Source organism: Mustela nigripes, chromosome 5 (assembly GCF_022355385.1).
Source record: "Mustela nigripes isolate SB6536 chromosome 5, MUSNIG.SB6536, whole genome shotgun sequence".
NCBI lineage: Eukaryota > Metazoa > Chordata > Mammalia > Carnivora > Mustelidae > Mustela > Mustela nigripes.
The window spans coordinates 14,991,296-15,009,381 of NC_081561.1; the positions used below are offsets into that span (position 1 = coordinate 14,991,296).

The window sequence follows — 18,086 nt, forward strand, 5'->3', positions numbered from 1 at the left end:
GAGCCTTGTCACCATCTGTGGAAGGGGTCAGCCTGTCCAGGCCAGGCCAGCCTGTCACTGTAGAGTCCTTGGGCCCTGGGTCTGAGCTTGGCCTCCCCACAGAGCAAGGGACTCCATGGTGTGCAGCAACTTTGCAGAATCTGCTCCTCCTCCATCAGCCCCTGGGAGCAGGGGGTGCGGGAGCCACTTTGCACGGGATGGTGTGGTGGCCCTGCAAATGGCCCAGTCAGAACAGGCGAGGAGTCCACAAAACGATGCCTTTCCATGTGGTGTGTGCATTTTCAGGTGCTCTGGGGTTCTGATGATCTCCAAAGAGGAAAATAGAGGAGTATAGGGTGCCTCCTTTCTGATCTGTGATGTGAGTCTCTGTGGCCGGCTGCAGTGGCTCACTTCCTGCTCCACTGCTGCGAGTCCACAGGGTGCTGCTGGCCTCCACTCTGCCTGGTTTGAGCTGGACACCTGGAGCGGGGAGGGGAGCTTGGCCTTTGGCCGCTCCTGGCCATGGGCATGGCAGGCTTTCTCTGTGTCCAGCCTCTCACCAGGCAGAGCTCCTTGGCATCCAGGCTGCTGCACTCCCATCTCCTGGTCTTCTGTGGGGTTGGGAGACCTGTTCCCCCAGGGACCCCGTGATGCCCGGGCCGCCCTGCACTGGGCTGCTGTTCTACAAGAGTTCGGGCTTCTTTCACTCTGGGTAGAAATCCGTTCCTGCCTTTCAGTGACCTAAAACTCAAGCTTTACTTTTCTCACCTAGCATTTTGTTAGGGATGTATCTTCTAACAGCTAGGGGCTGCTTATTCTGGAAGATTTCGTTTCTCCTCTTTTGTCTGGTGGGAGGTTGGCTTTCCTAGGCCCTGTGTAGACGGTTCCTCTGTGAACACAAGTATATTTGGTTTGGACGTGCATCTAGACGGTTCTGTGATTTGATCCAGGGGGTGGTGGACGCTAGCTTTTGAAATGGGCGGTCTCTCGGAGCACGGGGTGACCAGAATGGAGGGACAGACAGACAGCTCTATCCCTCTCAGGTACTGCCTCTGGCCCTGGAAATCCACTGGGATTGAAAACCAGTTAGTGTGTGTGTGTGTGTGCGTGCGCATGTGTGCAAAGGGCTGGGTACAGACAGTGCCTGCTACCCGTGTCTGCTTTTTGACCTCACAGCTGGTGTGGGTGACATTGGGACGCAGGTCCCTCAAGGTGTGACAGCCTAGGCCCTGCCCTTGGGTGATGAGCCCCTGCCCCAAAACTGGTTGCCCCGCCTCCTGGGGTGTGTGTGGGGTGCGGGGTGGGGGCATGCAGCGTACGGGCTGCCCCTGCTGAGGGGCGCCGGAAAGCTCCTCCCCACAGATCCGCAGGGCCCCCTCTCCTCTCCTTCCGTTCAGGCCTTTGCTTACACGTCAGCCCCCTGGGGACACCTTGCCCAAGTGTCGCACCTGAGCCTGCAGACCCCGCAGCGCCGCAGCCCCTCTGCCAGCAGTGTGACCTCCATGGCGCCCCAGACTGTTCTTGTCTGTCCCTGTAGACTCGTCTCCCTGAGGGCCAGGGATTCTGTTCACTGCTCTGACCCCAGTGCCTAGAGGTGTCTGCGGCACGTAGTGGCGTTCCCGTACTTAGCAGATGGAAGCAGAAGGGCTCGTGCTCGTGCTCTTCCCTGACTGTCCCTGTGCTTTGTCCCTCCCCGTCCCAGGAGGCTGCGAGCTCGACCTGGCCTGCTTTTTCCGGCTGATTAACGAGATGGGCGGCATGCAGCAAGTGACTGACCTCAAAAAATGGAACAAACTAGCAGACATGCTGCGCATCCCCAAAACGGCCCAGGACCGGCTGGCCAAGCTCCAGGAAGCCTACTGCCAGTACCTGCTCTCCTATGACTCCCTGTCCCCCGAGGAGCACCGGCGGCTGGAGAAGGAGGTGCTGATGGAGAAGGAGATCCTGGAGAAGCGGAAGGGGCCCCTCGAGGGCCACACGGAGCACGACTACAACAAGTTCCACCCCCTGCCCCGCTTCGAGCCCAAGAACGGGCTCATCAACGGCGTGGCCCACAGGAACGGCTTCCGCAGCAAGCTCAAAGAGGTGGGCCAGGCCCAGCTCAAGACGGGCCGGCGGCGACTCTTTGCTCAGGAAAAGGAAGTGGCGCGAGAGGAGGAGGAGGACAAGGGCGTCCTAAGTGACTTCCACAAGTGCATATACAAGGTGGGCCCCCAGCAGGGCTGGCGGGGGCGGGGCGCAGGGCTCTGGTGGCTGCCTGTAGCTGAGAGCAGCCTGCACCGACTGCGGGGGTGCTGGGGGCGGGCCGGATGCAGGCCCAAGGCGTCTGGCGACGGCTCGGCTTCCCACCAGCCGTGACCGCAGGTGAGCCACTTGCCGGCTCCCAGCCTCTAATTTCCTTTGCATGAGATGAGGTGTGTGTGCCCGGGTGCTGGGGACTCGGTAGCTTGGGGGCAGACGCCCACGGGCATGACCTGCCCCTTCTGAGCACCCAGCCTGGCCTGGTGTGGGAGCTGTCCGGGGGGCCAGACCCTCCGGGCTTGGAGCACTTGCATTCTGAGCAGCTTGCCAGTTCTGGGCTCTGCCTGGTCCTTCCTGATGAAGCGAAGAGGACAGACCTCCCCGCTGAGTCCTGGGGCGGGGGGTGGGGTGGGGCGCAGCAGGTCCCTGGCAGACAGGGGTTTCCAGATCACAGTGCGGCGTGTGCTGTCCTGAGAGGCCCCCTCCTCCCCAGAGGTAGGCAGAGTCCTGTGACCCTCCCATGGCCACCTGCCTGCCAGGGTGAGCGGGACACCTGGTCCAGCTGTGACCTTCACCAGAGATCTCTGCTGAATTGCCCCAGGGACCCCCGCGTGGACTTCCTGGGAGGGAAGCGTCCTTAGAGAAGGCCCTCGCCCAGCGAGCCACCAGCCCCGAGCCTGGCAGCCACATACAGAGTGATGGTTTTCTGCTGAGCTGACAAACCTGCCTTGGGTTAGCCTCCGTCACTCTCCTGTCACTGCTCAGGTCCTTGTCATGGCCTGAAAGCGGGCCCTGGCCTGTCCCTCCCTGGGGGTGGCATTGAGGGGGTCTTCCAGTGCCTGGTTCCCATATGGAAGCCTGGGAAGGCTGACTCACCTGTGGGTTCAGAGTGCATGGAAAGTCATGGCTCTGGCTGCCTTCGGCCATTTCTTTCTCAGCTTTCGTCCTCCGCTCCTGTGGAGGGACAGACCGTGCTGGACTCCACCAAACTTCTCCCGCTAGACCCAGCAGGACTCTGTCTCCTTTGCTCTGGTTCCGAGTTGCCAGTCCCTGGTGCTTCCCCTCAGGGACCCTGGGGGTGGGGAGTGGCTGCCAGCAGTCTCTGTGAAAGTTAAATATTTCATGATGAGGGAGAAGAGGGTGCTGGAACAAACTCAGGAGCACTTTCTGGATGTTTCCTGGCTGCGTGCATGAGAAGCTCTTCTCATTTAATGCGGCTAAGTCCAGGGACGGAATGGCCAGTCTGAGAAATGAAAAGTTTTTTATTTGTTACTTTTTATTTAAGAAGGACAGTTCAGTGAGAATGAGGCAAGCCTGATAGTTTTTTTGGAAACGTGCCCTGTCATTGATAATATTGGGGTTCATCACCAATGTCTGGTGGTGGCCTGGCCGTGGTGACGTCACTGGCAGCCATGGGCGCGCCCGCATGAGCTAGAGGGGAGCCCCTGGTTCTGGAGCCCCTTCAGGCCCTGCGGGTGTTGACCTTGCGTGCAGGTGTGATCGCGAACACAGGCACTCTGCTTTTTAGTTGATGTAAAATCACGCCCCACTTGGTAGTTAGGATCTTACCTTGTTGGGAACAGTGTATCTAGACCAGTTTGGATTTTAGGGAAGGACTTTCTTTGGGCAGAACCCCGATGCTGGAAAGCGGAAGCAGATGCCGGAACTTCAGTGCTGACGGCTTTGATTGTCCCTCTGAAGGCAGGAAGGATCTGCCACCCATTCTAAACCTGTCTCTCTGTGTGGAGTGCTCCAGTGCCCAATCGTGCGGGGAGCCTTCCCCGCCCACCTCAGGTAGAAGCCGCCCTCTCCTGCCACTCTGTCGGTTGGCTTCCGGCCCCCTGACTCCTCACAGCCCTCGCCAGCCTCCCCAGAGCTGTGCCCCAGAGACTGGAGACCTTGTCCATGTGAGCACTGCTCTGTCTCTGGCCCCCAGAACCAGGCGTGGTATACAGTCGGTGCTCCAAAGAGCACCCCTGCGGTCAAGCGGCAAGCAGAGCACGACTCTCACGGGGTGGGCCTCTGTGAGATGACGCCTCCGCTCTGCGGTCAGCGGGCGCGGGGTCTGGGGTGGGACTCACAGACTGAGACGGCAGCTAGCATGTCCTCTTGCCTGTTCTGGGTCGAGGGCAGGGGCCAGGTGTCCGGCGGCACTGGCTGCTTTTCCACTCGGTGGCTTCCGTGGCAGAGAACCACCCGAGTGATTCTGCCATCTCACCTCCCTGATGGGGGCTAGGGGATGCCCCACAGTTCTCCCAGGCCCAACCCGTCTGGATGCCGCCAGTCTCCTCTCTGCCCCCTCAGGTGGGGTAAACTGAGGCCTTCTGGCCCCTTCCCATGTCGTACCTGCTTCCCCATAAAGCGAACTGTGCTCCTGTGCGTCACGTGGGCGCCTGTCTGAGGCCGCCTGGTGCGCAGCCCCCGTTTCTGCTGGCTCAGGGGTCTGCCCGCTGCTGGCGTGGTGAGGGTGCCAGGTCCTTCGTCCCCTTCAGTCGCCACAGGTTTTTCTGCCCTCTCTGCTCACATCAGCTTGGGATGGGAGCGGCCCAGGCACACCGGGAGGCCCTGGGATGCAGTGCGGCCTCGTTCAGGGTGGGGGTTCGGCCAAGTTTCTTTTTTCTTTTTCTTGTTTTTTAAAAGATTCTATGTATTTATTTGACAGAGAGACAGAGATCACAAGTAGGCAGAGAGGCAGGCAGAGCTGGGTCGGGGCGGGGTTGGGGGAAGCAGGCTCCCCGCTGAGAAGAGAGCCTAACGCAGGACTCGATCCCAGAACCTTGAGATCATGACCTGATTAGCTAAATTTCTTATGTTTTACGCTCGTTTTTGTTTTTTTTTTTTTCAGGGAAGATCCGTTTCTTTAACGACTTTTTATCGAACAGCAAGAAATATCATGAACATGTGCTTCAGCAAGGAGCCCGCCCCTGCTGAAATCGAGGTGAGTTGCCGGGGGGGCACACCCGGTCCCCAGGCCTCCCGCTGCCTGACGGATGGAGGGGCCCCAAGGGCTGTCATCAGGGTCTGCTGCCGGGTCCAGGCAGGCTGCACCTGAGTCTCTCCCCTCACTCTGAGACAGAGGACGCGTAGGGAAGGGGCGCACCTGCCAGGCTTCTCCCTGACTCCGCCCTGCCCGGGGCCATGAGACTCCCAGTCGGGGCGAGCTCCAGGCGCATCCGGTCCCCTGCTCGGTGGCCGCTCCTCACCCTGTCCTCTGTGTGTCTGTTATGCAAGAGAATGTTTGGAATCCCTGGAAACCACAGTTGTGCGTTTTCTCCTCTATTTTTTGTCTAATGGGATTGGCAGATTGCCATTTTTGTGCTTCTGCCAACTCCGGTCTTTGAGTTCGTGTGAGGTTGGAAAGACAGGGAGCACTTCTGTGCCCAGACCAATTAGGGGGAGTTTCTGGGTGAGCCGCCACGGCAGGACAGGGACTGGATCTGTTTGTTTACGTCCCCCAGCTGGGGTCCCGCTGCTCGGTGCGCACGGCCCGCTGCCGGTGGAGGCGGGCCCTGCCTAGCCGTCGGGCCTGTCAGGGGAGGACGCCAGGCTCCTGTGGCTGGGCTGGGGCTGCCGCGGGTGGACGAGGTTCAGACCATGTCCTCCTCTGTCATCAAGCCCAGTGTATGCCCGCTCTCTGGGTATGCCTGTGCTGGCCACGAGGGGCCCTGCTTCCTGGACGGGCTAGGTTGGAGCAGGACGGCCAGTCCCCATGCTGTGGCTATGTGGAGCCACGTGGCCCCACGACAGCCCAGAGTGGGGGCTGCTGCCCCACTGCTCGGGCTTCCCAGTTAGGAAACTCAGTGTTGTCCTTCCCTTAGGTGTTAGGTCCCTGCCACTGGGCACTGGCCGCCCCAGCTCTGTAACGTGGGTGATGCCTTTGAATGCCACACTGGCTTGACGCCCTGCCCGTCCCTCAGCTCTGGCCCCACCGAAGCCACCTCCTGTCACCCATGACATCCACTGGGCCCTGAATCTGGGACACATGGGGCTGTGTCACCGCTGCTTCCGGAGCACTTGTGGCATCTTTGGGAGAGATGTGCAAAGATGGGTTGGGAGCCTCTGGGGTGAATGGTTGAGCTGGAGAGAGAGGCCTCTGCTGTCCAGCACAGGTCCCTGTGGGAGCCTGCGAGGGTGCAGGGTTTGCTACTGCGCATGGCACGAAGGACACACAGCTCCTTCTGTCTCCTGCTCAGATTATTCCTGCTCTCTGAACATCCTGCGTTGTCTTCGGTGTTCAGCACTTAACATGGTATCTCAGTGGGAGGGGAGGGTCTGTGAAAATCCAGACCTCCGGCCTGAGCCTATGTGGCTTCTGGATCCTACAGAGAGGGCCGGGCCTTCTTGGCTGGTGGTCATCAACTCCGTGGCGGGTCCCCTTCCTCCCACAGGGCAGCAGGGCCCATCCCCCCACACAGGCTGCGGCTATAGTCCTCTCCTTCTGCTTAAGGAACGCAGACACTTAAGTGTGGGATTTATTCTGGGGGCTTTTGGCCTCTGCAGCTGGTCCCCTCTTTGGAGGCATTATATGGTGTCATAGATCCGGTAGCACCTGCCTGAGCTGAAGGCCATATTCCATGATGCCCTATGCTTACTGGCTCAGCTTCCTCCTCTAAATGGGGTTCCAGCTACACTGACTTGGCCAAGATCAGGGAAGGTGATGTTCTGCTTCCGGAATGAAAATTGAAAACAAAATGCCAAAATGCTTCTGCGTTGGGGAGTTGCCTAAGGGACATTGAGCACCACTGACCTGTTAGCAAAACTTGTTCCTGACCCCCCCGCACCCCCGACTGGCTGGATACGGCTCGTTACTATCACCTGGTAGGTGCTTAAAGCTGGCGGTGTGATGTCCCCGGCACTGACCTGAGTTCATTGGCCTAGTTCGAACCCGACTGGCTGTCGTCTCCCCTGCTGGTGATGCTGCCTGCAGCCGGCTGACGGCCTGCCGAGGGGTTGGGCCCTGGTGGTGGGGAGTGAGGGGGTGAGGTGTGCGTCTATCGAGATGCCGAGGCTGGAGACCATGTCGGTCGGTCCAAGGGTGGCAGGACGTCTGTTCTTCCTGCCTGCCAGTGCTTTCCCCCAGCTCTCCTCTAAGTGGCTTCATGAATTGTGTTAAAATGCATACCAACACCATTTTTGCCATGTCTGAGCATGCAGTTGAGTGACTTTGAGTGCATGGATGTTGTTATATAACGCTCACCACCATCCATCTCCAGAATTTCTCATCTCCCCAAACTGAATCTCCTTCCCCATTGAACACTGACCTCCCGGCCCCTGGTCCCCGGCCACCTGCATGTTTTCCCTCTGACTCTGACACTGCCACGTGCCTCCCTGTACATGGGATCCCATAGCATTTGTCCTTTTGCCATTGGCTCATTTCCCTCAGCACGAGGCCTTCAGGTCAGCTGGGGTTGTGGCCTGCGTGAGAAGATCCTTCACCTTGACGGCCGTGCACTCCAGCTGCTTCCACATTTTGCTCTTGGGAACCCAGCATACTAAAGTCTGCTCGAGCCCATCCTTTGTCCTGTGGGACAGGCCCCAGCGGGGATCTGACCCTTGCTGTCCTCCTCTGAGCTCTGCCTGTGGCTCTCGGCGCCAGTCGTGTGGCGGGCCCCTCTGTGGCACGTGGGCATCCCTGCGGCGTGTGCACAGCGGGGCTGCTCACCGGGCCTCTCCTCTCCCCGCAGCAAGAGTACTGGAGGTTAGTGGAAGAGAAGGACTGCCACGTGGCTGTGCACTGCGGCAAGGTGGACACCAACACGCACGGCAGCGGGTTCCCGGTGGGGAAGTCAGAACCGTTTTCAAGGTAATGGGGGACACTGTGGTCTGCATTTTGGGGACCAGATGGTGTTCTTCCTTGCCCACCTGTGACAGCCCCCTGTTTTTCCTCACAGGCATGGATGGAACCTCACCGTCCTTCCCAATAACACAGGGTCCATCCTGCGTCACCTCGGTGCTGTGCCTGGTAAGCCTGACGTGGCTGCTGTCTTTGTTGTTCTTAAGAGAGCGAGCAGTGTGGGGGGCATGGGGAGAGGGAGAGAGAAACCCGAGTGTACTCTGAGCCTAGCACAGACATGGGGTTTGATCCACAACCCTGAGAAATGACCTGACCTGAAACCAAGAATCAGACACTTCACCAACTGCTCCCCTCAGGCGCCCCGATGTCACCGCTGTCTCTAGGGTCCTCAGGCCTTGGCCTCTGGCAGCGTGCGGAGCAGGTGCCTCACGTGACCAGACGGGACAGGTTACTGTGCAGAGCGTGTGTATTAGAAACATTGGTCTTTGGAAAAGGGAGGAACAGGACTGCTAAAGTCAGTAAAAATGTGGAAAGGTGAACCAAATGATAGAACCTGGAAGCTGGGCAGACACGTAGTGGCCAGCTTTTCATCTTGAAATTGGTAATTTCAAAGCTAACGTCCTGACGCTGTAGGGCCCGTGCAGGCTCCTAAGTGATGGATGAGGATAGTAGGACAGCAGGTGTCCTGGGGGCTGTGGTCACGAAGGGCGGGGGCCTCCCACACTGGCTGGGGCAGGTGGGTGCTGGAGGTGGAGGCCTCAGTGAGCGGTCCAGCTTGGCATGTCTGCTGTCCCTCTGTCCCGAGGTTCAGGAGGCCGCGGTGTGTGGCTGCTGGTTACCTGACAGCAGTCATCACGGTCCTGCTCCTTGGGGCTTCTTGCTTCCCGACTTAACTCACAGATTGATTTTTTTTTTTTTTTTAAGATTTTATTTATTTGAGAGAAATAGCCCAAGCTGGGGGAGGAGTAGAGGGAGAGGAGGACTCCCCTCTGAGCAGGAAGCCAGGACCGTGGGGTCATGACCTGAGCGGAAGGCAGATGCCTAACCGGTTGTCTGAGCCGCCCAGGCGCCCCTGTTACTACTGTTTTGTGATCGCGTCTCCTTTTTTGGCTCCCTCTCTATAGCAAGCAGGAAGGTTCAAGTTCCTTCTCACTGGTGTTTCCTCATTTTGAATCCTTTCTCTTTGTTTTTTTCTCCCGGTTTGGGAACAAGGCGGAGATTTCTCGTTGCCCTGACTCAGAGACGCTGGTGCTGCCCCCCATAATGCCTTTTTCTCCCTCCGCAGGAGTGACAATTCCCTGGCTAAACATTGGCATGGTCTTTTCTACCTCATGCTGGTCTCGAGACCAAAACCACCTTCCCTACATTGACTACTTACACACTGGTGCTGACTGCATTTGGTGAGTGTGCCGCGGCCGGACGCATGGGGGAGGGCGAGGATTCCGGAACATTCCTGACATCCCTCTCCGCAGGCAGCCGCTAGCCCCGGCGAGCTTATCTGCATGGGGGTTGGTTCACTGCTCCCACTCAGCCGTGGGATTGGAAGCACTCGGGGCGCGAGGTTTCAGGAGGTTGGAAGCGCCCGGTCACAAGCCGGGCTGAGCATCTCGCGTGCTTGTGGGCCGTTCCCGTCCTTCCGCCTGCTGTCCGCTGACCCTCGGGTTTTCTTCGAGGACGGTGTTTGGTGGTGGTGGTTTCTAGGATGTGGTGTCATGTTAGGGGTGAGAGCAGTTAGGGGAGCCCCAGAAAGGGGCTCATAGCTTGGTCCCCAGCCTTTCCCCGCCCGGTGTGAACTGGTCCCTCTGGGCCTTGTGTGAGGCTGTTTTTAGTGTCTCCACGGCCGACGTGCCGCAGAGAGTGGGTTCCCCTCGTCCTGCTGTGGGACAGGCCTCTGCCGGGGGGCCCACCTGTGACCGTTGCCTGGCCTGCGGCTGGCTCCCCGACACTTCCTTCACGGTGCCAGATAGGAAATGACTGCAGGCCATCGGCTGTCTTGTCCGACAGGCTGGCAACAGCACATCCACCACCGCCCCCCGCAAACTGCCTTTATTGTTCTAATGGGGTGACGAGGCACTCTTTATTAACGTCTTACTGCTCCCGTCCTCCTTCCGAGGAGCCTGGAACTGCAGCAGCCTCGTGACGGCTTCCGCCCTCTCGGGCCGCATGCCCACGAGTGTGCTTTATGTTGAGGGATGCTGGGAGGGAGGGACGTCCGTGGGGGCCTCCCTGCTGAGGGAAGGGGTCCTCAGGGTGCCATGGGGAGACGGTGAGTGGCTGCCGGGCCGGCGAGGCCAAGTGGCCTGGAAGACTGGGAGCGTGTGCGTGCAGGCCGCACCGGGCCTGCCGTTCCTGCTGCCGAGTTTCTGGGGCCGCGTCAGGCCTGGCGTGCACGGGGCTCCACCCAGGCCTGCGGCCTGACCATGAGGGAGAGGTGGGGAAGTGTCAGACTGCAGGCCTTTGGAGGACCTAGCCCTGGAAACCCCACTGGTGTGTAGTAAGAGGAGGCCGGGACATGATCGGAGAACTTCATGGTGTGCGGTTTTTCTGAAAGCGTGTGATTTAGGTTAGAAACCCCGGGTTCAAGGCACAAATCAGGAACATGGACTGGTATTGAAATAACCTAAGCATTTGTCGAGAACATGAACGTGGGGTTGGCTGTCCCTGGACTGAACCAGGATCTGGCCTCCAAGTGGAGGATTTCCCCACAGAAACCAGTGCTGAGGGCTGGCCGGTGGCCTGGGCGAAGGGCCAGGTTTGGAGCTGATTGTGTGGTTGGGGGGTGCGGGGGCAGTGATTGCTGATGTTTACGCTGCTTTGATTTTTACTGGAGGTCAAGGTTTTCGTTGGCCCGTGGCCTGGTCAGACTGCTCTGGGAGTGTGTTCCTGGTGGGCCCTCTAGGGACACTGGTGACAGCTCCCTTGTTCCCCCATGATGCAGTAAGGTTCCAGATCCTCGGGTCGGTTAAGTTCTGCCTACATCTGCAGCCTTCTTCTCCTCCTCGCCATCCCAGCCAGCCCCTCAGCTGCAGCCAGGACAGTCTGCACTGTCCCTGCCCTTGGCTTTGACCCGGCCAGGTCACCCACCCATCCACCTGCAAGGCTTGCCTGATGCGGCCCTCATGGTGTTGCTCCCCTGGGCACCAAGCTGGCCGGGCCAGGTCCCGGGCTTGCTGGGCACTGGTACACGGTGCCCTCTGTGGGGCCGGGCCTTTGTCCCAGGTTCAGGACATCACACCGCTGTGGAGTCCCTTGCAGCGTTGGCCACAAGGCGGCACACACACAGACAGGCTAGACTCCTTTCCTGAGTGGCTTTGGAGAGTGGTGGGGTTTGGCCTCCTCTGCCTGGGGGCCAGGCCCCTTGTCCCACGGCGACTTCTGCAGGTTTAGAGCATACACCAGAGGCCAGTGGGGTCTGCACGTGTGTCTGGATCTGATTTATAGGGGGCTTTAAACATCTGGTTTGGGCTTGAAGGGTTTTTGGCTCATCTGTAGGTCAGCTATGCATAAGAGGAGTGGCTGCCGTTTGGCCACACTAGGCAGAAGCCGCCGTGTGGCCCTGGGAAGTGGGGTGCTGGTCCCCAGAGACCACCCCTCTTCCCACACCCTGAAGCCTATGTTTGCTCTGTTGCCTAAGGGGGCTGGTGCACGGTGGGGCCCGCACATGCTCCCCAGGCAGAGGGTCCTTGTCAAGGCTCTGCTCTGCCCGTGTCTCCAAACACTGCAGGTATTGCATTCCTGCTGAGGAGGAGAACAAGCTCGAGGATGTGGTCCACACCCTGCTGCAGGCCAACGGTACCCCAGGGCTGCAGATGCTGGAAAGCAACGTCATGGTAAGGTGCCCCCCTCCGCCAGCGTTTGGGAGCGGTGGGGATTTGGGTTGTTGGATAGAGTCACTGTCTTTGCTGACCTGCCCCTCAGAGGCAGCAGGTCAGCAAAGACGACATTGAGGTATCAACCTCCCAGGGATCTGCCCAAGCCCGGATGCCCTCTTCTATGAAACCCAAACTAGGGAAGTGTTTTCCTCAGATGGGACAGAATTCCAGGCTGACATTCACCGCGGCTGTGGACTCTGTTTCAGGGCCTGCTCGTGCTGCAAGCAGAGAATGTGTTCAGGGAGGCAGGGCCCCGGGCTGGTGTTGGGCAGTCTGGTGGTGCCCACCTGCGGGTCACCGGGGTGACTGGGCTCCTGGTCAGGAGGCTTCTGACCCTGGTCAGTAATTCCTAGGAATCTCTTCAGCCTTGAGCTGTGTTCTGACACCTGAACTCTGGCCTCTGGTGATCTCTGCCTCTGTGTGCTCTCATGGCCAGGCCCACCTCACCCTGGGGGCAGCCCAGAGAAGGGGAGCAGCAGCCCCTCTAGGGGTGCTGGGCCCAAGGCCCCCAGCCTGTACCACTGTGTCCACCAGGCTCCGGAGGCCATGCAGTCGCCCCCTGGTGGTGTAAATGTCTCCTTTTCCCACTGGGCCAAGCCACATGGGACAGGGCTGTTACTCACGGTGGCTGCGCCCCTGCATGGACATGGTGTCACTGTCGGGCCAGTACCCATTTAGAACTTTGTTCTTCTTTGAGGAGTTATGTGTGTTTCCTAAAGGGAAAGCAGACCTTTAATATGAAACATTATCTGTCTCCTGGCACACAGGCCCCTTAAGTCCTCATTCCCCACCTGGAGAGCAGGTATGCGTGTTCACACCTGCTGGGGGAGAGGCTGTGTTCCAGGGCAGCCCTGGGGCCGGCTGCCAGGGCTGTCACAGATGGGGGCTCCATGTGCAGTGGGTCCTGAGTGGGGGGCAGCAGCCCAGGAGGGCACCTCAGCCCCACCTGTCTCCCTAGATCTCCCCGGAGGTGCTGTGCAAAGAGGGGATCAAGGTGCACAGGACCGTGCAGCAGAGTGGCCAGTTCGTCGTCTGCTTCCCGGGCTCCTTTGTGTCCAAAGTGTGCTGTGGCTACAGCGTCTCTGAGACCGTGCACTTTGCCACCACCCAGTGGACAAGTATGGGCTTCGAGACGGCCAAGGTGAGGCTGGGCGAGCCCCCTGCGCGCCCCGCTGTGTTGGTCCACGTGGACCGTGCGTGAGTGCACAGCAGCGCATGCGTCTCTGCCTGCGCGTGTCTGCTCTGAGGGAGGGTGGAATTGCGGAATATCCCTCTGAGGCCTTCAGCGGCAGCTGAGGGGCTTCACTTGGAAAGGGGAGTGTGTATGGGGAAAGACTCTGAGTTCTGTTATTGACGCACATACAGTATTGGGAAGAGGGCACAGAAGGCGTTAAGGTAAAATCTCAAAGTGGGTAGAAAGTCTGAGCTGCGGCCCCTGCCTTGCAGCCGGTGGCTGGAGCAAGGACTTTTCCTGCCCTCTGCTGCTGCTGCTGTTCTGGGCAGGCGGCAGCACTGTTGTAGGATTTCCAGAGACTTTGGGAATTCAGAGTTTGAGACTTTCCATAGCCTGGTACTGCCCGTCTCCCCTGACAGGCTGTGTGGCCTCTTGCAGGAAATGAAGCGTCGCCATATAGCTAAGCCATTCTCCATGGAGAAGTTACTCTACCAGATTGCACAAGCGGAAGCGAAAAAGGAAAACGGCCCCACTCTCAGTACCATCTCCGCCCTTCTGGATGAGCTCAGGTAAGCGGGCTCTGGCTTCCGGGAGCCCCTGGGGCCCGGCCCCCTCTCTGGCTGGGGGCTGCTACCCGCTCGGCCCACGGGTGGAGGCTTTGGGTGCAGGGTGGGTTCTCTCTGCTCTGCCTCCCGAAGCGTCATGTTTAGGGTCAGCATGGGCGGGAGCGCTGTGGGGGGGAGCAGGGTCTCCTGGGGGAAGGCGTGAGGGCGGGCCCTGCCCCGCCCCGCGCCCCCGTGCCCCCGCGCCCCCGCGCCCCCGCGGCCGTCCTGGCAGGGGTCTGGCCCGCCGCCCTCGCCTGGCTGCTGTCTGCGGAGGCCGGGGGCAGCCGTGGCTGAGGCCTGCGGCGAGTGGGGGTGCGGCAGGTGCGGCGTGGCCCCGGCGGCGCGCTGACCACCCGGCCCCGCTCTGCGCGCGCAGGGACACGGAGCTGCGGCAGCGGCGGCAGCTGTTCGAGGCCGGCCTCCACTCGTCCGCCCGCTACGGCAGCCACGACGGCAACGGCGCCATGGCGGATGGCAAGAAAAAGCCTCGAAAGTGGCTGCAGTTGGAGACGTCGGAGAGGAGGTGTCAGGTCTGCCAGCACCTGTGCTACCTGTCCATGGTGAGCTGGGGGGGCGCCTGGCGTGGGCGCGGGGGGCTCAGGCCTGCGGGTGTCTGCGGGGGCTGCGCGTCAGGGGCCCGGTCCTCGCCCTGCCCACTCCGCCCCCCGCTGCTGCTCCGTGGGGGCCGCGGGCTCGTCTGTCCTCGGCTCCGGCCTTGTCGGGCTGCGGCCCGAAGACTCCTAACTCCGTCTGTGGTGAAAACGTGGTTCTGAGGAGCGCAGCTCTGCTCGTGTTCCGCGCGTCCCCCGCATCCGCGCGTCTCCCCTGGGCGGCCGCACGCACGCACGGCGGCCCTGCTCCTTGTCCCTGCCGGTGGGGCTGCTGCCTCCCGAGAGCGCGGTGTAGATGGGAGGCGCCCCTCCCCTCGCCGGTGTGTCCCCCAGCCCCAGCGCCTACAGCTGCCCTGCAGGGAAGGGGCCCCTCCCGGCTGCTCCCCGTGGAGTGTGAAGGTGGACAGAAGGGGGCGCTGCGACAAACACCACGGGGGGGGGGGGGGGCGTGGACAAGGGACCCTCTCCTCACAGCTCTGGGGCGGGAGTCGCAGCCTGGGGTGTGGCCCCTGGCTCCCTGTGTCTTCACACACCCGCCCCCGTGTGCCCGACCGCTAGCCTCTTCTCGCGAGGACGCCAGTCATTGGACGAGGCCCCCGCTGGGACCTCCGCTTATCTGGGTTGCCTCTTCACAGGCGCCCGTGAAGTACGGGGGTCAGGACTGGAGCCTGTGGACACGGGGCATCCTGGAGTCCGTGGCACCCATACATCCCATCTCCCCTACAGGGGGATCCCAACTTAAGACAGTTGGAATTCGGGTTTTTCTGCTTTACGATGGTCTGAAAGTGGTACACATTCAGTAAAAACCGGACTGACATTTTTATTTCTGAGCCCCTGTCCCCTCTGCCCCCTGCTGTGTGCCGACAGCCACTCTGTTCCGGTCCAGCACACCCTTTGAGACACGGTAGATAGTCAACACTTCGTTACCAAATGCGCCTTGTGCAGGAGGATGCCCGCGTGAGCACACGAGGGGTAGGCCCGGCAGGGGGTGATGTCAGGGAGGTCAGCAGCCGTGCGCATTCGTACGCATTTTTAGCTTGAGGATATCTATAAGTCAAGGAAGATCTGTATTTTCTTCCGCTTGGTCTGTCTTCTCCAAGGTATTTCTAGGAGGAGATTTAGGGCTGTGCTCTCTTAAAGAAGCATTTCCTCTGATCTTAAAACTGTTTCGTGAGCCTCACTTGTGAAAGCCACGGAGCCCTGTGTGTGTGTCCTCTCCGCTTGGCTGGAGCCGCTCCCAGGGGAGCGAGTCCCTTATTTCCCACGAGTCCGAATGGCGCTGTCACGAGCTCCATGTGGGGCCCGGCCGGTTCCAGTCGGTGTGTCAGGCCGTCCTGCAGACGGGCGGGCCCGGCCCTGAGAGTTGTCACTAGGTGTGCCTTAGCAGCCCCGGTGTTTTAAGAAAGCAGAGAGACTGTTTAATTTGTACCTAAAAAATGAGGTTTTATTTTTAATTTTCATTGCTTGGATTAGTCATAAGCTTTGTGTTTTTGTTTATCATTTCCTGTTTTTTGTCTATTTCTGTGCTTGGCCTGAGTGTCTTTAAAAGGTGAGGGGTGGGGCACTTGGGTGGCTCAGGGGTTTAAAGACTCTGCCTTCGGCTTAGGTCATGATCCCAGAGTCCTGGGATCGAGCCCCACATTGGGCTCTCTGCTCAACGGGAAGCCTGCTTCCTCTTCTTTCTCTGCCTCTCTGCCTGCTTGTGATCTCTGTCAAATAAATAAAATCTTAAAAAAAATAAAAGGTGAGGGGTTCCTTCCTCTTAAGTTAAGTTAGTTAAGTTAGTTCCTCCCTCACGGCTTGCTTTACCAGCTGGCTGTTTGCCCTGCATCTTTGTGAAAAGGGGTCAGCCTCTTGCATCTCGTGTATTAAGGCAGCATTTTCCCTTTTTTCACTCAGGAGGGCAGGACTGGGGGTCGGGGGAGGGGCGAGGACCCCGACACCTACTGGGTGTCCCTCTGGGATCCGGATCCCCTGCTCTGGGGATCCACAGGCCTGTGTGCCCCGGGCACACGCTTTGACCAAAGCTCCTGGAAGCTCCTGTGCATGCTAGCGGGAGGGGCCCATTTGGGTGGTTGGAGTTTCGGGGGGGCAGCCTCTGAGTAACCAGCGGAACTGATGGGGCCATGGAAGAGCAGCGTGAGGACATCTGGGGGCGTCCCTCACAGCTGCTCTGGCCCTAGTCTGCCACCTCGCGTCCCGCCATGGTTTGTGCACACGAGGTCTCAAACGCCCTGGAACTTGAGCGCTTAGAAACAGGCCTCACATTCTCCTCCTGTCTCCTCTGGCTTGTGGGCGGCAGAAAGCTGGAGGGGACACGAGGCCTCCACATCTGTGGGTGCAGCTCAGAGACTGTCATGTGCTTGCTTCCCAGCTGCAAATGCTGCTGCAGGTGCCTGGTTTCGGTTTTTCATCGTTTCCCAACATTTTCAAGTCCCAGGCACCCCTCCCCCAAGCCCTGTCGGGTGGCAGTGTCTCCAGGGCCTGTCCCCAGTAGAGCTCCGCCCCTCAGGCCCGGCGCTCTTCCCGCAGGTTGTGCAGGAGAACGAGAACGTGGTGTTCTGCCTGGAGTGCGCCCTGCGCCACGTGGAGAAGCAGAAGTCCTGCCGAGGGCTGAAGCTGATGTACCGCTACGATGAGGTCAGTGCGTGCTGGGGGCAGCCCGTGTGCAGGGCAGCTGTGTGGCTCTCCTGGGGTGCTAGGCCCTCGTCACAACAGCCCGGCTGGGGGATGGAAAGTAGTGTAGGCTTGTCTCCAGACTAACGTGGAGAATCCCAGGGACTAAAAATCAGATTTCTTTACTTTTATGAACTTCATTCCATTCTGGTTTTCCTGTTCCCAGTAACAGTAGTTCTGCAGCCACAAGCCCGGTGCTCACTGCTCTGCGTGGGGGCCCAGCCCAGCCTCTGCACAGCATCTCCATGTACAAGCAGTGTGGGTGCTGGCCACACGGGTGGGTCGGGCTCAGGAAACAAGGGGCAGTGCCATCCCCAGCGGCTGGGGTACAGATCCCGGGGGACAGGGGAGGAATGTGGGCCACCTGCGCACATCCATGACGAGACAGACGGAACCTGGGGGGCTGGTGGTGGCGCTGGCAGCCCGGGAGCTCCGAGACCACAGAGCCAAGTCTTTCTGGTTTTTGTTTTCTTGGAGGAGTCCCATTCTGGGGTTCAGGGGCCAGGTCCAGAGCAGCCTTCCTCTCTGACATAGGAGGGAATTAGCCCTTCCCCTGGCCCAGCTAGATGGAGTCCTGTCCTCTGCTGGCTCAGTGCCCCTTCCCCACAGTGTGCGGTCCCCGGGGCAGGGCAGGGGTGCTCTGCATCCCCCAGAGACTCCCCCTGCACCTGTTTACTTGCACGGGAATGAGCATGTGCCGGCCAGCCCTGAGCCACGGCCAGGTGGGTGGCGCAGGGACACTGGGGGTGCTCCGGGGGCTCGGCTGCCTTCCATGGCTCTAGGAGGCACCGCAGACCGTGCTGGCATCTTCCATCCCACTTCCAGGTGAGAACCAGGGCGCCTCCCAGCAGGGCCGGGCAGCAGGCCATGGCACACGAGCCCCGGGGCCAGCTCTCGAAGCTGGGACCCAGCTTTGTTCTCACCAGGGGCCCTCTGCAGAAACACGGAGCTTTTTTCTTTAGGCAGCCAACTCCGCAAGTCCGTTTCCACCTTCCAGATGCATCCCAGGTCCAGTTGGCTCTTGTCGCTTCTGTGCTTCTGTCCTTGTTCAAGGATCCATGCTTTTGTGTCCCCTGTGGTCCTTCTCCGGGTTCTGTGACAGCTGCCCGTCTTTAGGGGCGGACACCATCCGAA

At 59.8% G+C, this 18,086-nt stretch overlaps 1 protein-coding gene across 8 annotated transcripts in view; it reads left to right on the forward strand.

Moving 5' to 3' along the window:
- The window catches only part of JARID2 (jumonji and AT-rich interaction domain containing 2), a 256,819-nt gene that overhangs the window by 234,805 nt on the left and 3,928 nt on the right, over positions 1-18,086 (forward strand). For all 8 annotated transcript variants that reach the window (XM_059399482.1, XM_059399483.1, XM_059399481.1 and 5 more), the window contains 10 exons: positions 1,682-2,184; positions 5,066-5,158; positions 7,905-8,023; positions 8,112-8,182; positions 9,300-9,414; positions 11,739-11,844; positions 12,845-13,027; positions 13,499-13,629; positions 14,042-14,225; positions 16,809-16,916. In XM_059399482.1, the coding sequence (XP_059255465.1) occupies positions 1,682-2,184; positions 5,066-5,158; positions 7,905-8,023; positions 8,112-8,182; positions 9,300-9,414; positions 11,739-11,844; positions 12,845-13,027; positions 13,499-13,629; positions 14,042-14,225; positions 16,809-16,916 (1,613 nt within the window). The remainder of the gene's footprint in view (positions 1-1,681; positions 2,185-5,065; positions 5,159-7,904; positions 8,024-8,111; positions 8,183-9,299; positions 9,415-11,738; positions 11,845-12,844; positions 13,028-13,498; positions 13,630-14,041; positions 14,226-16,808; positions 16,917-18,086) is intronic.